This window comes from Crocuta crocuta, unplaced genomic scaffold (assembly GCF_008692635.1).
Source record: "Crocuta crocuta isolate KB4526 unplaced genomic scaffold, BGI_CrCroc_1.0 scaffold1075, whole genome shotgun sequence".
Taxonomy (NCBI): Eukaryota; Metazoa; Chordata; class Mammalia; order Carnivora; family Hyaenidae; genus Crocuta; species Crocuta crocuta.
The window spans coordinates 330828-351593 of record NW_027527486.1 but is presented as its reverse complement, the minus strand read 5'-3'; the positions used below and the strand labels follow the sequence as shown (position 1 = coordinate 351593).

Genomic DNA, 20766 nt, shown 5'->3' with positions numbered 1-20766 from the left:
CTTGCTTTTATATCTAAAGGATATTTTTGCTGGGTACAGAATTCTAGGATGACAGTTATTTTAATTTAGTATTAACAAAAGATATGATTTCCACTTTGGAAAGTTCTCAGCCATTATCTTTTGAAATATTGAGCCTTTACCACTAACCCTTTCCTTTCTTCCTGACACTAGCTACATGTATTCTACGCTACTTTGTTATTTCTACTGCTCATAACTTCTAATGCATGCTTTCTATCTTTGTTTTCCTACATGCTTCATTCTTAATATCTTCTTGTGACCTCTTTTCCAACTCACTGAATCACTCTTTGGATGCACCTATAGACATTTCACAAGACCCTTTCCCCTTTCCTACCTTAATCCAAACACTCAGAGCTCACCACCACTCTCTGCCATATGACAAAAAGGGTCTGGTCTTATTACTCTCAATCTGGGTTTAAATCTGTCACCATGGATGCCCAGGATTCTCAGACTATGCTTATTCCATAAAATTGAATCCCCATTTCTTTGCCAGTGAGGCAACTTTCCCACTATTTTTATTTTATATATTTATTTGTCTCACTCCATAGGATAAAAGCTTCAGGAAAGAAATGAGTTTTGGATGTTCAGTTCACTATTGCATCCCTACTATGTGACCAGTGCTAGGTGTATAGATGTAAGCACTCAATAAATATGTGTTAAACAAATGAACAGCATTCCGATTCTCTTTTATTTCTTTTAACATTTTCACTTCTTTTTTATAAGAAATAAACAAAGTGAAACTTTATAAAAAACATTAGAAACTTTATTTTTAAAACAACAACAACAATAACAAGCTTTACAGGAGAGCATAACAACTAAATAAATAGTAGGAAAAGATACATTGTCAATTAGAGTTGGAAAGCAGAGGAGAGAATCAATTGATTGGTTGTTTTTATTGTCTTCCCCCAAACTGATAGGTCCACTACAGATTTTGGATTAAAAGACATTCTTCCACTGTCCAGTTCGATTCTTGACTTGTTGACACAGTGGTATAATGTTCCTACTACTGAAATTCATGCATTAGGGACAGAAATGAGTCAAGTAGCTCTCTAAATCTGAGTGAATCTGATGCTTGAGTTATTACTCTGTTCCAATGATCTTTTGTAGCAATAGTGACTTACTGGTACCCAAAGCCGAAATCTCTCTGAATCTCAAGTTATGTCATTGAAGTTTATAGAATTAGGTTTTAAAGCTTGTGAAATGCCTTGTTCCCCCTTACCAAATCATTTTTCTGTTCTTTAGCTTGAGGACAAAGATGGGGAGAGGTGGGGTAGGAAAGCTGTACTGAACCAAATGCTGGTGAATCAAAATCATCATTTATCTTTCTTCTATCTTTGTCCTTTCTGTAAGGAAATATTTTTGAGGTGACATAGAACAGTTGCAGCATATCTCTATGGATAGGATCTTCTAGTTTATACGTGTTGCTATGAGTGGTGAGAGCAAATTCCCATGCATAACAAACTCAAGAGGCCTTTCATCTGAATGCTTTCAGTCCTCAAGCTGATAGTATTCCCCCATGTACTTTCCCCCAGCAATCTCTAAGTAGACTTAACTATAGGATCAACCAGATTTCAACCCACACTGTGGGTACCATTTTCATTTGAATTCTATGGCAAATTTTATTTTTTTAAAGTTTTTTTCTTAAGTAGTTTATTGTCAAGTTGATTTCCATATATTACACCCAGTGCTCATTCCAACAAGTGCCCTCCTGCATGCCCATCACCCCCCTTCTCTCTGCCCCAACCCCGCCAGTCCTCAGTTTATTCTCAGCATTCAAGAGTCTCTCATGGTTTGTCTATGGCAAGTTTTAAAGGGCCCTAATATGTCTCTTTCTACTTAGACTACTAAAATGTTGCAGAATCACATTTAAATATCTATTTAGCACTAAAACTCACTACACCATCTCCACCCACCCTCTGCAGTTAATTTCTTAATCAAATACTTAAAATTTACAAGTATATACTCATTATAAGGTGTCACAAATTACAGATATGTAAGTATTAAGCTTTTCTATTTTCCCACTGTATGCCCCTATCCCTCAAAGAAACCAGTACTATCACTCTGGTTATCACACATGCTCACCCTTATGTCCTCATTCAAATATCAATAAATATATAAGCTCCTTGCCTCCACCAATATTTTTCAGGAAAACAGGATCAAATCCTACATCACTCTAGATATCTGTCATGGTAATTATGAATAACTTCAGTTTGAATAACTTAAGTTTGAAGTTAGAATTAAAATTAAAATTACTCTGTAATTTGTCCTTATTTATAGTGAATTCCATGGGGGCCTAACAGATTTTTTTAAACAGAGTAGGTGCTCATAGCTATTTGTTAGATTGAAGCAAAAAGTAAAAGCACAGACATAGTTTAATGTTATAAAGTCTTTCAAGATATTGGATGACTTTTTGAAATAAAGCAAAATAAAGTGAAAGAGCCAAGAGTAGACTATGAGGCTATGGTGTCTTCTAAAATTACAACTTCTAGGAATGTGGGCTTTCACAATTATGTAAAATATATAATTATCCCATGAGACTATTTCAACAAAAATCAAAATTAAGTACTAAGCAATACTAGAGTCCATTAATAAAACTGGGCCTAAATTTCTGTGAACCTGTTTCTTTAAATATGCAGTGGCTTTGCCAACAATTAATTTGAAATATTATTTCCCATAAAGCTGTTTGGAAAATCTAAAACAACTATATAGGGAAGAAAAAGCTTGTAATGGTGAAAAGTAAAAGTCTTGATTCTTCTGTTAAAGGTTATGCATTTTAATATGATCTTTTGGCTGATTTATGTAAAGCTTTGTATTTTTCATTTTCTCAAGGCTGCCACTGTAGTGATGTATGGTACATTTTAGCATCAAGTTTGCCATAAGCAATAAAGTCTGGGCCCCAAAGAAATTTTAATATATTTCCCCATTTTTTAACCTGGAGCTTTCCATTATTCAGTTATTTTGTTTAGGATCCCCTGTTTAGTTGATGTAAGTTTTATACTCACATAAATAACTTTACAATTTTAACTTAAAGATAAAATCTAAATAGATTAATTATTTGATAGAGAAGTTTAAGGGTCACCATATGTAAAGTGAAAATCTTAGTGATAACTTAAATTTTACAGTAACAACCTGACTAAAGGTTATATTTTACATTTTAGTTTGTTTGGAGCATTTTTTTCACTGTAACAACAAGATAAAAGAAACATAAACAAGAAAGTGACTTTCATTAAATGGTATGCAACATGAAAAGGAAACACATGCCTATAAAATTCTGTAAGAAGAAAAAATGAAGAAAATATCAATTCTAAGTTCAAAAATCTTATTCCAGAACTAGTAGTTGTTACAGAGAGTATAAAGATAAAAAGGGAATAGTCCTCAAGAAACTTATGACCTAGTAGAAATAATAAGTCCTTAAATATTATAAGATAAAATGATTAAGTTATTTGTCACAAGAAAGGAAGAAACAAAGTGTCAGAGCAGTTCACCAGGTGGGGCTATGAATATTTGAGCTCAAGCTCAATCTGCCATGAATATCATGGGTAGGCTACAAACAGTTAATGGAAGTGAAGAAGAAAGGAAGACAGATAAGATAGAAAACGCAAAGGCAAGAGAGGAGACAAGCAGAAGGCACAGTAAGTGTATCCATCCAATGGTTCCACACTTCTGGAGTAAAGGAAACATGCAGAGGGGTCCTGAGAGCAAGACAGAGAAAGGGTGTTATGGTTAACATGTTAGACAGTCTTCAATTCATGGTTTAACATCTTTCTTATTTAGAAAAAAAATGTAGCTGTATTACACATTTTTGTGCAGGGAAATAAAATCTAGGAAGAAAAATCAAGATGGGGATAATGAAAGCAAGGAGTCCACCTAAAGAAGCTGTATGTTGTCCAAGAGTTTGGGCAAGATGCAACTTTCACTAGAGAGACGGGCATGGAGATGGGATGGTGTAAAAGATATATTAGACTAGCATATAAGGAATTAAATAACCAACTGAATGTCATGGTAAAAGAGAGAGAGCTGTAAGAAATGATGCCAGGATTCTTTTCCTGAGTCACTAGGGGGGAAACAGCTGTGTTAAATAAAAAAATAAAGAGAAAGTACAGTTGGAGGGAAAAATGAGTTCAAGTTTTGTACACAATGAACTTGACAATGAAGTCCAGTAGTTTATTTTTGCTTTTGTTTCCCTTGCCTCAGGAGATATATCTAAATAGAAGTTGCTAGAGATGATGTCAAAGAGGTTACTGCCTGTGCTCTCTTGTCTAGGATTTTTATGGTTTCAGGCCTCATATTTAGGTCTTTAATCTATTTTTTTTTAATATTTTTTATTTATTTCTAGGAGAGAGAGAGACAGTGTGAACGGGGGAGGGGCAGAGAGAGAGGGAGATACAGACTCCGAAACAGGCTCCAGGCTCTGAGCCGGCAGTCAGCACAGAGCCCGACGCGGGGCTCGAACCCACGAACCGCGAGATCATGACCTAAGCGAAAGTCAGTCGGACGCTAAACCGACTAAGCCACCCAGGCGCCCCATCTTTAATCTATTTTGAATTTATTTTTGTGTGTGGTGTAAGAAAGTGGTCCAGTTTAATTCCTTTGAAAGTTGCTGTCCAATTTCCCCAACAGCATTTGTTGAAGAGAATTTTTCCTTTTGGAAATAAATATTATGTTTTTTAATGTTACAGAAAAACCAGTAAGAGTTAATGATATTCTTCCTGACTGTCCAATAATGTTGATAAAATGAATACAGTATCAAAAGAAAAATGGTAAATCATGTTGGTAACACCCAATAGAAAAGACTTGATAGGCTAAATAAAGTGATTGCCTTTTCATCTGATTTTCAAATGCTCTTCATCATTATATAATTGGTGGAGATGAGAGCAGTGAAGAGAGAAAGGGGAAAATAAACCAGTGTGATGAAAGCAAAGAAAAGTTACAGAAATTAGAGTAAAAGATGAAATAAAAGGGGGAAAAGGGCAAATATCAGGCAGAGGTCATGGGTAGGACATGCTAACAAAAGTCAGAGAAAGTAAATCTTGAAGAAGTTGCCAATAATAATGAACAAGGTTTTCGCATTTCCCCAATTAATCAATGTTTCTATCAGAATAAAAAAAAAAACATAAAAACAGAGCTGGATATAGTAACCGAGAAGATACTATGTAATTTTCTTCATATAGAAATGGCAGATTAGTAAGCAATGTCCAAAAATGCTTTTTAAGAATTATGTATATAATTAGATGTCCTGTAGCTGTCAGGTACTGGGGACACCTAAAAAAAAAGAAGAAGGAAAACTCACCATGTTTATTCAGTGTCAGTGAATATTCCACCTTAAAGAAATCACATTCTTTTTTTTCAGGAGGACAAATGGACTGTGAAAACGAATGAAATACTAAAATAACAAGTGAGTAATGAGCTATGTAGGTATAGCTGAACACATAATGGCTGATGTGTGTAAACAAGAATTCAGTGGTTTTTATTTTCTGTGCATGCACATGGCAGCAATAGTTGCAGAGATCTAGAAGGCAGGAGGTTCCCTTCATTGGATATGAAGGAGGTCTGCATAGTACAACTTCATTTTCTTGAGGATTATCAGCTTTTTGGGAAAAGGTCACCAATAATCATCTTCTACCTTAATTCAGTGACTTGCTTTCAATCCCTGTCAATCCTAATTTTTCTGGACACTAATAATTATTTTCTAACTTTGGAAACCCATTCTAAGATTTCTGGAGTTAGCACTGTTTCCCCTCCTTTGCCAATCCTCATTAAGCTCTTTTGATTCTTCAGATTCCCCATCATATATATAACTTCGATGTGCCTCAAGACTTGGTGACAGAACATGAAAGATGCAGAAAACCTTTTCTGATCCTTTACATCTCAAGGAGCAGACCTTTTAATCCAAGGGACTAATCCAGATCTTTACCTATTCCATAATACATCTTTAAATTGACAGTCTACTGTATCTTGACCATCAAGGTATTTAAAATAAAACTCTTTATCACACTTCTGTCTCACTTTCCAACTTTCATTTGTACTTCTGTTCTTGAGGATATTTTTGGAAAATCTTTTGTTTCTTCCTTTCTTCCACTCTTTAAAAAATTTTTTTAATAGTTTACTGTCAAATATGGAAAATTTTTTTTCAAACGTTTTATTTGTTTTTGAGAAAGAGACAGAGAGAGACCCAGGGCGTGAGTGGGGAAAGGGCAGAGAGAGAGGGAGACACAGAATCCAAAGTAAGCTCCAGGGTCTTAGCTGTCAGCACAGAGCCTGACACAGCACTCGAACTCACAAATCATGAGATCATGATCTGAGCAGAAGTCAGATGCTTAACTGACCAAGCCACCCAAGCGCTATATTTCCCTCCACTCTTAAATTTCATATAAAGAAGGTCCAATTCATCCTGAAACCTTTTCTCTCAGGCTTATGTACAATAAACTAATTCTTATTTTACTAGAAGATTTAATGTTTGATTATATAATGTCCTGTCTTCTCACTACTTAATGTATATACGATTCCATTTTCAATTGAATTGCAAGCTCTTCAGAAATGTAATTTTTTTTGCATCATGTAGAGTTCTCAAAACTAGAAGCATTTGCAAACTTCTTCACTGAGGATCAGAAAAAAAATCACTAATGACAAATGCTTTTTTTTTTTTTTTTAACTTTTATAGCTGTTGTTACAGAACTATGTATAGAGCCAACGGATGTATCTCAACTTTCTCTTGAAATCACTGTAAGTCTGAATCTTAGATTTACTTGCCTTGTCCTCCAAGTGCAATTCCAAAAAGCGTAGATAAGCAACAGGTGCAAATGCATCAGCTGAATGTATGACCACTTCTGATGCATCCCTAAAACACAAAAATTTTATAATGCATTTAGTCACCACATAAATTGTGGCAAACTGTTCTCTGCTCATGTCTAACAGAGAGCAAAAATCCCCCTTTTGTATTTATTTCCACTGGCAAACAATATGTAGTGATTAACATCTATTTTTAATAATCCAATTTTTAATTGGGAAAAGGATCGAGGAAACTAAATTTCCAAGAAAAAGTAATGAAGCTTTTTGTCTTTATAGCGACACATACTTCAACTTTCAGGTTCACTCAAAGAAAGCTCTCTGAACACTTTTGAGACTTAAAATTCCTATTCAATTTCATTTTCACAAATTTGCTTCGTAGGGGCTAACCATTAAACAATAGTGCTTTATCTTCATTATTCCTTTCATTTTCAAGAGGTAATTCATTCAGTGTTTCACACAAAATCTCAATTATCCTTCACAAAAGCAGTGCTGGTGATGGTTTTAAGCTCTAGGTGAACTCTTCACACTGCAATATCATTGCTATTAAAATTGATTGTCTGACATAGTAATTACCACATTCAGGTAGAATGGTATGAACTGCTTGCTGGCACCATATGGATACATGTAAATTAACTCAACTTTTATCAAAGATACCCTGTAAAGCACATATGAATAACTAAGATGTGTGAAGTTCTAATAACTAATTATTTTTTATTGTTGTTTATTAAGAAAGCCATAGTGTTTTGCATTTCAACCGAAATTTTAAAAACAGAAATTCCCCATATCTCTTTAATGCCTTGGGAACTAGTTCCACTGTTTATATTACTACATTGTTAGCATTTTAACCTTTGTAGGATAGCAAAATAAATTGTTACTTTATTTGACTTTGCCACTAATGTAAGTTATTTTTGAGTCAACTTTTGTAATGTAAAGTTATTTAATGGCAATAAAAATAACCTCAAAATACTTGGCTCCAAAATATTAAATTTTCATGGACAAAATCTGTTTACTTTTCCCTTTGAAGGATCAGAGATAGAAAAAAAAAGGTCTGATGATTAAAAAAGTCAACTACCATTCATGAACTTTTAATATCAAATATGCCTCTTGTTAGTGCTTAGGAAAAAATAACATTAAAAAAGACTTCTGTGACATTACAAGGAAAGCAACTTATATTGTAAAAGAAACAGAATTATTAAAGAGTCAGGATCTTGACAGCAAGATATAACCTGCCTTCACAGGCTACATCAACCAAAGGATGTCTCGGGTATAATGAGGAGGAGGAGCAAGAGAAAGTAAAGAGGCCCTCACAGTTTCTCCCACATGCCCCTCTCACCTGTTACCCTAGTCTTATTTTTCCTACTTACTCCAGAATTGCTTGTTCTGATTCTATCTTGGCTCTGCAATCAGAATCAGATTCCAATCCCTATGTACAATCTCCTTCTCACATGAAATTTCAATCTCCCTGCTTCTGGTCTCAGCCTTGGATACTGACCCTGAGCCTTAATTATGCCTCATCTAGGCAGCTTGGTCTTGACAATGGAGTGCACCAAAACTATAATGAACCCAGATCCAATGCTATGGCACTAGAAAGGGTGTCAGCAACTCCCTTCCCATGCCAGTTATCTCCACCAGAAACAAAAGGTTGATAGCAATTAGCCCATTTAATAAATATAATTACTGCATTCTGAATAAAGATAGTTATCCAGAGAAAACATAGAATATTCTAAGTGCTAAAGAAAGAAGAATACGATTTTAATGGATCCTATTAAACCCATAATCTCTAATTGACTAACATCACTTCATTTACTTATACAAAGCCAGCCAGCTGGAAGAGACTAGATCTCAAATTAACACTTTTTAGTTTCAAACAGAATAATGCTACTATTGCTCTTCTTAACCTTTTTGGAATATACTCAGAGTTATCCAGAAAATTAAGACCAACTGCGTCACAGCAAAAATGTTTTCCAGTTGGCTACTCTTCCGTCCTTTCCCTATTAATACAAATAGTCAGTCTGGTCATTACCTCTTATACAACTGAGGTTTCTTTAAAGTCAAGGGCACAAGCCCATGTTCCCTTTCACTGCTGCATTAGGCTTACCCCTAGTTACAACTTCAAAAGGACAGGTGAGTCAGGCCAGGCTCTCAATGTGTAAAGTCAGGTCCTCTCCCCTCACTTCAAAACAAAAACACCTCTAACATTATCTCTTGAGACACAGCCATGGTCTTTCTTCCTACCCTTCTTCTAAAAAGACAACTGTAAACAGATATTCTCTGTGGACTCCCATTTTCCCCTCAAAGACATCTCCAGTGTCATTTCTGCCAAGCCTTCCTAGTTTTCTCCTTTATGTTCACTGATTTTTCATTGCACATCCGCTACATTATAATTACGTGTTTGTATGCTTGCCTTCCTTCTTAGAGAAAGATCAGGTTTTGATTACCTTTGTCTGACTTTCCCCCACCACACCTCTCTTGGCTCAGAACAGAGTACCGTGTCTGGTATTTATCAGACATTTGTTGAATATTTGACTGCATAATCAAACTTTGTTAAGTATCTACACACCCTATTGAACTCTCACAAACCCATATTAATTTTTCAATTACCTATCTTCACATGAATACACACTTTTTCATATGTGCATACTTTATGTATATATGTGTGTATACACCAATAATAGAATGTAGGATCTCTAGCATAAAAAAGATAATACTTAATAGGTCTAAGAATTTAAATACAAAGAAAATAGTCCATAACTTTAAATAAATTCTCAGATGATACAGGATAGACATCAGAAGGTAGATAAGGACTTGATTCATCCTTACTGCTAAATGTCACATTATGATCTCTTTGCTGAATTATGCCTTGAGTGGGTAGAAAATAAGGAGTAGGTGGGGAAAATGAGTACAAAGTATTTTAACCATAGAATTTAGTTCTTCCTTCCTTTCCTCCTTCCCTTCCTTCTTTCCTTCCTTCATATTCTCCCTTCTATCCATCCACCCATCCATCCATCCATCCACCCTGTGTGTAGAAATTTTACATTAGTAGTATAGCAATACTAATAATTCAAATGGAAAGATGAAGTTGTATCAAATACTGACCTTTTAAAAATATGTTCATTGATAGAAGAAAATCACTTCTATTAACGCAACATTACGAGTTCAGTTTTTACGTCTGCTACACACACATATATGTATTCTAAAGTAAGAAGCAATAAGAAAGTAGGCTCTTTATTTCAGAATCTACAATTGTCCTGCAATTATCCTCCTTTCTTAAAGCCTAGGCTGTAATTCTTTTCCTCAAAGCCTCTCTGGAAAAACAAACAAGCAAAAAAAAAAAAACCCAAAACCAAAGCAAACCAAAACCCACTTTTATTTTCTGAACTAAAAATCTATATCTAGAAGTGAATAATCACATTCTAATTGACATCAAGAGTGAATTGTAAACTGTTCTAATTAGAATGCTTTTTTTAAATTTTTAATGTTTTTCCATTTATTTCTGAGAGAGAGAGACAACGTGAGCAGGGGAGGGTCAGAGACAGAGACACAGAATCCAAAGCAGGCTCCAGGCTCTGAGCTGTCAACACAGTGCCTGTCGCGGGGCTCGAACCCACGAACCATGAGATCATGACCTGAGCCGAAGTCAGATGCTTAACTGACTGAGCCACCCAGGTGCCCCTAGAAAGTTTTAAAATTGTTTCCAAAGACTGCTATATGTCTTTCCTATAAGATTTCTAAAACGTTAATTGAGGCAAAATGTGTATTATAATAAACTTTCAGAACTACCCCTAATTTTTCTAAATTATTTCATTATACAAATAGGATTCGATCTGTGTTTTTGTAAAAGGCAAAAGATTTATACGATCTGAAGAGAAACCAGAGTATCGATCGATCTGTGTTTTTGAAAAAGAAACATAATAATAATCAAATGATTTTGTAAGGAAGAGTTTAATTTTTCTCTCCTTTTTGGTCTTCTACTTCTCATCAAAAAAAAAAAAAGATTTAGGCATTTGAAATGAGACTCCTAATAATCAATTAGTTTTACGCCAACTGTGGCAGACCACTATTAAATCAAATAGAACAGAAGAATTTGTTAAATCTGTCCAAGGAATGAATTCAACCTTCAAGATCCAGTATTATTAATGGTCAATTGTTAACAAACAGTTATAAGAACTAAACTTATCTTTTAATTGTATCATCTCTCAATCAAATATCTTTCATTTACAGTTTTTTAAAACTTTTTTTATTGAAAACATTTTTTAAACTATTTTTGAGAGAGAAAGAGACAGAGCGTATGTGGGAAAGGGGCAGAGAGAGAGGAGGGTACAGAGAATTCAAAGCAGGCTCCAGACTCTGAGCTGCCAGTACAGAGCCCGACAGAAGGCTCAAACCCATAATTTGTGAGATCAGGACCTGAGCCAAAGTTGAACACTTAACCGACTCAGCGACCCAGGTGCCCCTACATACAGTTTTAGCATGTGCCATGCATCTTCACTCACATATCATATTGAGTGCTTATTAGGTATGTATGATAAGGACATTTTCTATTTTAGAGAGAAAGAAAAAGTTTATATATAATAGGTGACATTCTTTTTCCACAACATAGGATACGTCCCAACCTATAACTTCCAGTTATAATCTAAACGGGAACACATAAAAGTAAGTGAAAATAGGATAAGTAACAAACAAATAATAAATGACAAATTAATTCAACAAACATTTATTGGTAACAACTCTGTGTTCTCAGAGCTCAGGTACGAGAACAGGCACTAGAGGAGATGGCAGCAAAAGCCTTTCAAAATGGAAGGATTTAAACAGCATAGGAAATACAGTCAGTGGTACTGTGATAGTACTCTTTGGTGACAGATGGCGGCTACACTCGTGGTGAGCAGAGCATACTGTATAGACTTGTTGAATCGCTATGTTGTATACCTGAAACTGATGTAACACTGTGTGTCAACTATACTTCAATTTAAAAAAAGAAAAAAGAAGGAAGGATTTAGCCAAGGGGTAAAAATGGGAAGGCAACCTAGAGAAAAGATACCAAGTAAGAAAGTTATGAAGAGAAGGTGAGGCTTGGCCTGTGAAGAGAAAAGCACAGCATATGTTTAAGCACTGGAATTAGATTAGTGATTAACTGATAAATGAGTAGAAGTGAAAAGACAGTGCTTCCTCTGTGTTCTCAGGATACACACCTGTTATGTGAGCATTTTGTATGGTTGATTCACTCACCTCTCCTGTTACAGGAAGAACTCCTACAGGGCTGGGCAGTAGCTTGCAGAGCTCCACCCACATCATTCATCTCAATAAATGATCATTCATTCAATTGAACTGACTAGCTCATTTCGGCACCAGAGGGTTCTCTTTTTTTAAAATTAGGGAATTCTATACCTCCCCTGACATCCCTCTCTATGATAGCATGACTAATTTCCCTCATGCTATTGTCTTGGTCAGGCTCAAGTTTTGTGCCTACAAATGATGTCTACAAAAGATTCAGTGTTCAGGGCTAAAGCACTATAATAAACAGACCTTCTGGTTATGTAGTGTAAAGCAGTGCATCTCTTAGAATTCTAAGTTGTTCTAAGACTTCTAAGACTTCAAGATGTCAAATAAATGGGAAAAATTTGCTGCTGTGGCATTTTTCTCTTACTGTGCTTTGTTTTGTTTTTACTAATTTAGTTAGTCCCATATTAATAAGGAAATATATTGCAAGTTTCCCATGATATTATAATTTCACCCTAGCATGTAAATACTCTTCTTGAATAACCAAATAGTATTATTTTATAGAGTAAGACCTAATGTACACTTCATTTGGGAATCATGATCAGAGTACCCAGAAGAAATATCTCCCATCTATGAACTTGTAAATTTTATCCTTTACCGTCTTGTATCTTAATTGTATACAGTTGTATCTTCCATTCAATCTTTGAAGGCAGGAGCTATCTATTATGTTAATGTTTATTTATTTCTTTTGGGAGAGAGAGAGAGAGAGAGAGAGAGTGAGCGAGCAAGTCTGAGCAGGGGAGGGGCAGAGAGAGGAGAGTGAATCCCAAGCAGGCAATCTATGCCCAGTGTGGAACCTGACATCAGACTTGATCCTGGGGCGGTGAGATCATGACCTGAGCTAAAGTCAAGAGTTAGACACTTAACCTGCTGAGACATCCAGGTGCCCCGCAATCTTTGCACAACAGTGATGCCCAGTAGGTTGCTTTAGACATAATAGGTACTTGATAAATATTTTCCAAATAAATTATTGTTGATGGTTATTAAAGGAAAATAAGTTAGAAGAACATGAAAGAAGTAAGAGTGGATGATTATTACATACATGATAATGAAAGTGTCCAGGCCATGTTTCACTAGATAGATGTATTTGTTTAGACAATTCACTTAGAGTTGTCTTAATTTTCCTAGCTCAATACTCCGCTCATCACTAATATGTACCAAAAAACCCACCCCTTAGTGGTGAACATGTTGAAGCTGTTCATCAATATGAGATGAGGCTTCTGAAATCAAGCATAATTATGCCAACCTTTTCCAAGAATGAGAGCTTAGGAAAAGCAGATAAAATGTTCTTTAGCATAAGAGAAGAGCGATATAATTTAGAGTCTGGAAAACGATGTAACAAACTGAAAAAAAAAAAAAAAGAAAGTTCTTGTTTTCACGCAACTAATTTTAACAATCTATGGCAAAGAAATCACAGTGCTCGCCGTAAACCGAATTCATTTAAAACCAAAGTTTATATGTAAAAATAACCCCAGATAATAAAAGAGAAATGTTTAGCATTATGATTCCAAGTTGCTAAAGCCAAGAAGAAGGAAAAAGAGGATGGAGTTAATGGAACCCACAGGCTACTGATGTGGCAGTTTATCAAATGTAGCTGTAATGAAAGATAAATAATACAGGCAATTCACACTTCATGGAAGGATAAAAGTGTCAGTGTGTAGGTACCAGTTTTACTGCAGGGCATAATCAGCAAGTAAACCAAAGTGCAATGTCTAAAAAGTTTATAGCCTTCGATGAAGGCCTCGTCTTGTCAGGTATTGATTTAGGTATTCAGACGACTTCACTGGTATTAAACAAATTGAGTGTTTGTGAACTTGGAGGACATGTTCTATTTCTCCCAACAAAAGTTGCCTCGAGCTTAATGTTATGTTGCTTCCATCACTTAAATTTAAGGAAAGGGAAGAAAATGCTGAAATGATATCTTACACAATTATTTTCTTCTTAAATAGAGGGCAATCCAAAGTGAACGTTTCATACTCTCCACCTTCTCCACAAACATGGACTCCATACTTCTTAGAAAGCTAAAAAAAGGAAAACAACAACAAAACAGGAAGCTTAAAATTAGACAGCAAAAATGGTCACTTAACTAATATCATTTTCCCCTAAAAAGATCCATGCCAGAAACTTTAATTCCAAAATACATCACAAGCTACAGGAAAATAACTTTATACTTCCACTTAGAACATGTGTTTAAAGCCATTTGAAAAATGTTATCATAAAGCATAGGAATTTTAGTAATCCACAAATCCTTACAAAAAGAGATAAAGGACCAACATTTTATGTATAATGAGAAAATTTAGAGATTACTATAATGTCAGGAATGACACTAGCTTTAGATTCAAAGGAGGTTAAGGAGGAAAGGTACTAAGTCGTTAGGGAGTAATTGAGAATAATGCAGCCAAACTGCTTCCCTCCTGCCCTCTGACCTACGTGTGAATGGGGAAAAAACAGGTCATGTTTAGGCTATATCTCAGCGACACAGCGAAAGCAATCTGAAGCCTTTCCTTTGGCCTGTGAACAGAAAGGAGTCACAGGCATGGTTATTATGCTTGAGGTTATTATTAGCGAAGTTCCAAGGGTACCAAGATCTAGTGATGTTCCAAAGCTGTAGACGAGCCTCAGGCAGGTCTAACTCCAAGAAACGTTGGGATGGCTTATCATGTTGTCTAATTAAGTCTGAAACTGAAAATCAAACAAGCAAGTAAAGACATAAACAACCTGTGATTTGCATTAAATATAAGCTGCATTATTTAAATAATCCTGATACTAACAGTAAATTAATCTCCCATTGGGCTGGTGTATGGCTGGAGTTGGTGCTGGGAAACTCTCACTGGCTGTGTCAGAGAATCTTCCTACTCCTGTGTAGATGCTTTATGGCTATGATTCCATCTCCCTCGTTTTGAATTTCAGGGCTTTCCCTGGTTATAGCTTCTCCTAGCCCAGAATCCTCACTGCCCAAAGGAAGAGTGACTCCATTGATGTTCACTATTACTGCCAGTGCTGGGACTATGGCCTAAGTCTTCAGTTTTAGCTGAATAGTTACATATTTTTTTCTTTGCTTATTTTGTAGTTGTGCTACAATTCTGAATCCATTACACTTCAAGTCTTGACTATGTGCCCTTAGGGATTTAAAGCATGAATTTGTGAGAATTCTACTGTCCTCTCCAAGGATTAGCAGTAATGTGGAAGACACTGTAAAGCCAAACAGTAAGGAAAGTGAGGGAAAGAAAACTGGGTGGCATTTGCTATGTGAGTTTACAAGAGCAAAGCTGGAATTTTCACCATGCTGAATCATGAGGTAGAGTATCAGCAAGGCAGAATTATGGCCATTGGTCCTTTTGGGAGCAGATAACAGGAACAGCTTACTTTACCATATTAAATCAAATTATATTAATACCTTCTTTGCAATAAAAATGTAGAAACAGTAATGGGATATGGGTTTCAGCAACGTCTCCTCGTTCTACCAGCTAGGGCCTGTTCTGTTTTTTTGCTAATCTCCCTTTCAATGGTCTTCTCATTCCGGCACCTTTCCACCAAGTGAACCTTCTAATCTCACCTTCATGGTCAGCGTTTTTATGTGGGAGTATATATTATCAATTATTAAGTTCCTTTAATTGGAAAATGCTTTATTTAAGGTTTACATACTTTCTATACCACCAAAGAACAGCTGGAGTTTTAAATTAAAGTTGGCATTGCTGTTATCCTGCTGAAGTAGTTCTATTAGTCTCTAGCAATAATAACGTAAGCTGCTATGTGAAACCAACGAACTATCATTACAGAAAGACTGCTAGCACAGGAAATCTAAAATTTGGATGTATCCAGTGACGTTTTCATTTCACACACAATATTTCCATAATATTCATGTAATCCCTTCTTCAACTAGTATCTATTGAAAAATGATTATTAAGCAGGTCATGCTAGGTAAGGAAGATCCAAAAGTAAAGAAGACAATATCCCTGGTCTCTTGAAGCTTATCAAGAGACCTATACCTTATATTTCAACACCGCAAGATAATGAAACAGTGATGATGCTTTTATGAATAATATACGCAGTCTCTTCCCCCTTTCTATTACTGATTCATCAGCATGAACACAGATTCTAAGTCAAGAAGTCTGAATAAAGATCTCAGTGGTCTTTACAGCTGATGAGCCAAGAAGTAGTCTTGAATATGAATGCTTACTATGTCTTTTGCAGCCATTCTAAACTCCACTAGCTTCAAGCTCTAATAGACATGAGTCCTCAGAGAAAAATCCAACATTACTGGCTTACTGTTAGCCAGCTCCCAGGCCCTTTGATGTTCTGAGAGAATGTCTTTCTTAAGAAGGGAAGCCTATGCTAGTCAGCCACTCTCTGTAATGAATCTTCTGCTAAGACATCGCATTCTATTAAAAATCGATATCCTTGCAGCACCAAAGCATGATGTATGCCCGTTACAGGTCAGTTTAGGGAAGTGGAGCCAGATGTGTCCATTCCAGAGACTTGTTTGTGGTACACAATATTCACTTTACTCTTCTAAAACCTGTTAAGTCTGTGTTACTAATTCTGTTCACTGTTCACAGAAAGTTGCAACTTAATGAAGTTGCAACACGTCTCTAACATGTCTGGTTTCAACTCAAAATTGCCCTAGCACTTAATCATTCCAAATACAGTCTGGCAATTCTCTTTCATAAGTTTCTCTATCAATCTTACAGTCACTGGAAATGCTAAATAGGTAACAAATTTTTTAAAGTGCAGTTTCTCACTAAATTATCATGATTCTTTCTGTACTTTAAGCACATAAAGTAGCAATCTATATTGAAAAATAAAAAAATAAATATTTTTCATATTTCTTCACTAAGGCCTGATATTCATTAAGGATTAAATGATATTTAACAGTTTCAGTTAGTATGTAAAATGTGGAAAAGAGAGTTATTTTCACCATAACAGCAAAAATATACCAGACAGGTCACAAAATCATGGTTTTTTGTTTTATATACAGAGAGCTAAGGAATCAAAGAAGTCTAGATGAACTAAATTCCAGATTAAGGTGAGCCTTTCCTAGGTGAGTGAAGATGCGTGGCCGCTTTCCTAATGGGCCAACAGCATACTTCCACAGAGAGACTTTGATCAGCGTGCACAGAAAACAGTCAAACACATGGCCATCTGTGGACTTCTGCACTGGCCCAGGGAGCCAGTATAACCTGTCAAGTCTTTCCCAAAGGCTTTAACCAACTGCACAGACAGGCTACATGCAGAAGGCTGAGGCCAGGGCCAAGAGGAGAGAGAGATCCCTTTGGGAACAACTGCTCATCGAGTCTTTTCTATTGAGTTCTCACTGTGCCAGAGGTTGGGGATGAGCAGGGAAACTAAGATTTTTTCCAAGGTTCAGAAGGCCAGGAAGAAGGCAAGGAGAGGCTCAGAGCAATAAGCCTGTGAAAAGGCACAAAACACTGGTTCCAGGACAGTAAAGCAGGGGGAGAGGACAGAATGGAGGAGGATAGGAAGGAGGGAGAACAGAACGGGGAGGGGAGTGGAGGGAAGGGGAGGGAGGGAGACAGACAGAAAGAGAGAGGGAGACAGAGAAATCTAGGCTCACTGGGAGCATAGACCACAAGCCCTGATAAATGAAGAGCCCTGATCCTACTCTTGAAGCACGTGAAAGAAGTAGTAAACTAAAGCAAAATGCAGCTCAGAACAGATCCAACTCAACTGGAGATTAAACAGAATAAACATCCCAGATTAGATGTTAGACAGAGGAGAGGGGTGTGGTTTGGGGGGGATATTATTTGCTTTAGTCTCTACTCCTCGTTTTTATTCAGTATCTGCGATAAAATATGTAAAAAAAATTGAGATGTTGAAAAATGAAAACTGACTTATAATCAGTACAAAAACAAAAGGAAAAAACAAAACCAGACCCAATATTAACCACATACTGGACTCAGTAGGCAAGGACTATAACAGAACTACTGTAAATATGTTAAAGAATCTAGTGGAGAAGATAGACAAAACTCATGACCGGAGAATAGTTTCACCAGAGATGGAAACCAGGGAGAGACAGATCTAGGTTCATATACTGGCTCCAACACTTATTAGGTAGAGAACCTAGGATGAATTGCTTACCTTCTTTGAATTTCCATTTTCCTAGGTAATACGTTATAAGTGTGTTATGACTGTTAAAACAGATAAATGATGCACACAAAAGCTCTTAAGTGCATAGGAAGCACTCAATATACCTTACTTTTTCTCTATTAGGTTAATTTGCTCTTCCCTTGGGCCTTTTGCTCTTTTATCTATACACTCTCTTCTTTGGGGATCATGACCACTACTATATCTATTACTTCTATGCAAATGGCTCTCAAACCAAAACCCTAGCCACTGATCTCTCTCCCATATATCAGTCTCATCTCAAATTTCTTTTTTTTTTTTAATGTTTACTTATTTTTCAAATGGGGAGACAGAGAGAAAGAGAGAGAGAGAGAGTGAGCGGGGGGGGGGTGGGGAGAGGGAGAGGGAGACAGAGGATCTGAGGTGGGCTAAGTGCGGACAGCAGAGAGCCCAATGTGGGGCTCAAACTCAAGAACCGTGAGATCATGACCTGAGCCAACTTTGAGTGCTTAACTGACTGAGCCACCTAAGCTACCCTTAAAATTCTCATTGAGTGTTTTACTTGGGTGTCTTGTTTTAAATTTAACATGACTAAAGCAATGGTCTTGATTTTAACTCAAAACCTTCTTTTTTTGCTCAATTCTCTATCTGTGTAATGGTTCAATCACACTGAAAACTTGAAATATTGAAGAACTTAATTCCTTTGTTTCCTTTTGCCAGAAAGCCTATATTTTAAAATTTTACATTCATTCAATTATTTAATCAGTGAAGATTCATTTAGTACTTACAAAGTGCCAGATCCTATTCTATATGCTAGGGGAATGGCCATGAATAAGACAAAGTGAACACGGTCTTCCAGTCTAACAACCTTCATGATCCCTTGTCACTTGAACTATTATAGTCATCTCTTGTCTTCTAGCTTAGTTTCCACACCTCCCAATCTACCCTACATATTGTCACCATACTAACTTTCCTTAAAAATATATCACCATGGAGAGGGGGCAAGGTTGCGGAGAAGTAAGGAGCTCCGTACTCGCACTCGCGCTCATACATCACACGGAAAAGATGTGAAGCCATTGGAAATCTTACAAAACCTGAGAGATTGGGAGAAAAAAGGACAAAGAATCCACTGAGAGAGACTTCTAACCTGAGTGCGAACTGAGGAAGATAAAATCAGGCCGGGATCGGAGACTCCAGGGTGGGAGGCGATCCCCCTCTACCCTCTACGGGGAGTGAGAGGGGAAAAATAGAGAGTCCGAAACAGAAAAACCTCCGCTTGGGGGGGAAAAACCTCCACTTGGGGCATAGAAAGACCGTACTTGCCAAATACGTGCACGCCAGGTCCCCTCGCACCAACTGGTCCCGGGAAGGGGGGTGGGGTGGGCGCTGAGCACACAGACTGCTGCTTTGTGCTGGCTCCGGGCGGCTGGACTTCAGAGTGGAGGCGCGCCGGCCGCCATTGTCCTCCCAGGCAGCTTGGACCCCTGAAAGAGCCGTGCGGACACCGGGCGTCCGCGCTCCTGGCTGGCTGGGGCTCTGGAGGGAAGGCAAAGAGCTAAAAACTGGGAAATCTGCCTGTGAGTTCATGTTTCCGGTGACGAGTTCATGTTACCCGGTTTTCCTCACTCCAGCGGGCTCTGCGCACCCGGCAGGCAAGCTCCCGCGCATGCTCCCAGCCCAACCCAGAGAAGGAAGCGGCTNACGCCCATCCCTGCCTGAGAGCTGCCCTCCTCCCTTTTTTTTCTTTACTTTTCTTCTTCTTCTTTCTCTTTTCTCCCTTTTTTCCCCAGAACACTGACCTGATTAACTCTGGTCGCCGTCTTGCTTAACCGAACACAACGAGTCCATTCTGTAAATGTAAATTCTACATCTACTNTTTTCCTTTCTCCTTTTTGACCCTTTTATGTATTTTATACTCCCTATTATTCGCCCTCCCTCCTCCGTCTTTTCTCCTAACTTTTCATATTCCCTCTCAGTTTGCATGTTAGTTGAATTAGCCTGTGCATTTGTGTGCTCCTGCTCCCTGTGTGTTTGTCTGTCTGTTTTCTTTTCCAGGGCTACCTCAAAACACAAGCCAGAGTACACAAGGTGGAANATAAATAAAACATAAAAAAAATTTAAAAAAAATAAAAAAAAGATACTAATTTGACAATAAACTATTTGTAAAATAAAAAAATAAAATAAAACTGGAAAAAAAAATATATCACCATGACCCTCATCTGCTTAACACTTTTTGAGGGTTGACTATATTATGTAATCAGTAAAAAGCAAACTCTGTAGGCTGATAATCAAATGCTTCATCCTTTTCATCTGATTGTTTGCATGGATATAAAGATTTAAAAAAATAAAAATTCAAAAAGGATCATGACTGGCTGAAGGAAAAAAACACTAAATCTTATAAAATGAAATATAACGTGATAAACCCCAACAACTAGTTTTCTTCTCTTCAACCTAAAAGGAATTGCCCTTTTACTGTCTGTGGGACTATCCTATCATATATTTCTCCCTTGTAATAGATTTCTGCACTGCATCACTATGTACCTCTTGAATTGAAAATTTTTCATGTGTGACTTTTTCTCATGAGACTATGGTTTCTAA

The 20766-nt window shown here is 36.9% G+C and overlaps 1 protein-coding gene across 1 annotated transcript in view; it reads right to left on the bottom strand.

Annotated features, from left to right (window-relative positions):
* Positions 1–814: 814 nt before the first annotated feature.
* The window catches only part of DPH6 (diphthamine biosynthesis 6), a 162864-nt gene continuing 142912 nt past the window's right edge, over positions 815–20766 (bottom strand). Inside the window, exons 7-9 of the mRNA XM_077764001.1 lie at positions 14011–14105; positions 6769–6856; positions 815–5280 (exon numbers count right to left, since the gene is read on the bottom strand). Of these exons, the coding sequence (XP_077620127.1) occupies positions 5227–5280; positions 6769–6856; positions 14011–14105 (237 nt within the window). The 3' untranslated portion in view covers positions 815–5226. The remainder of the gene's footprint in view (positions 5281–6768; positions 6857–14010; positions 14106–20766) is intronic.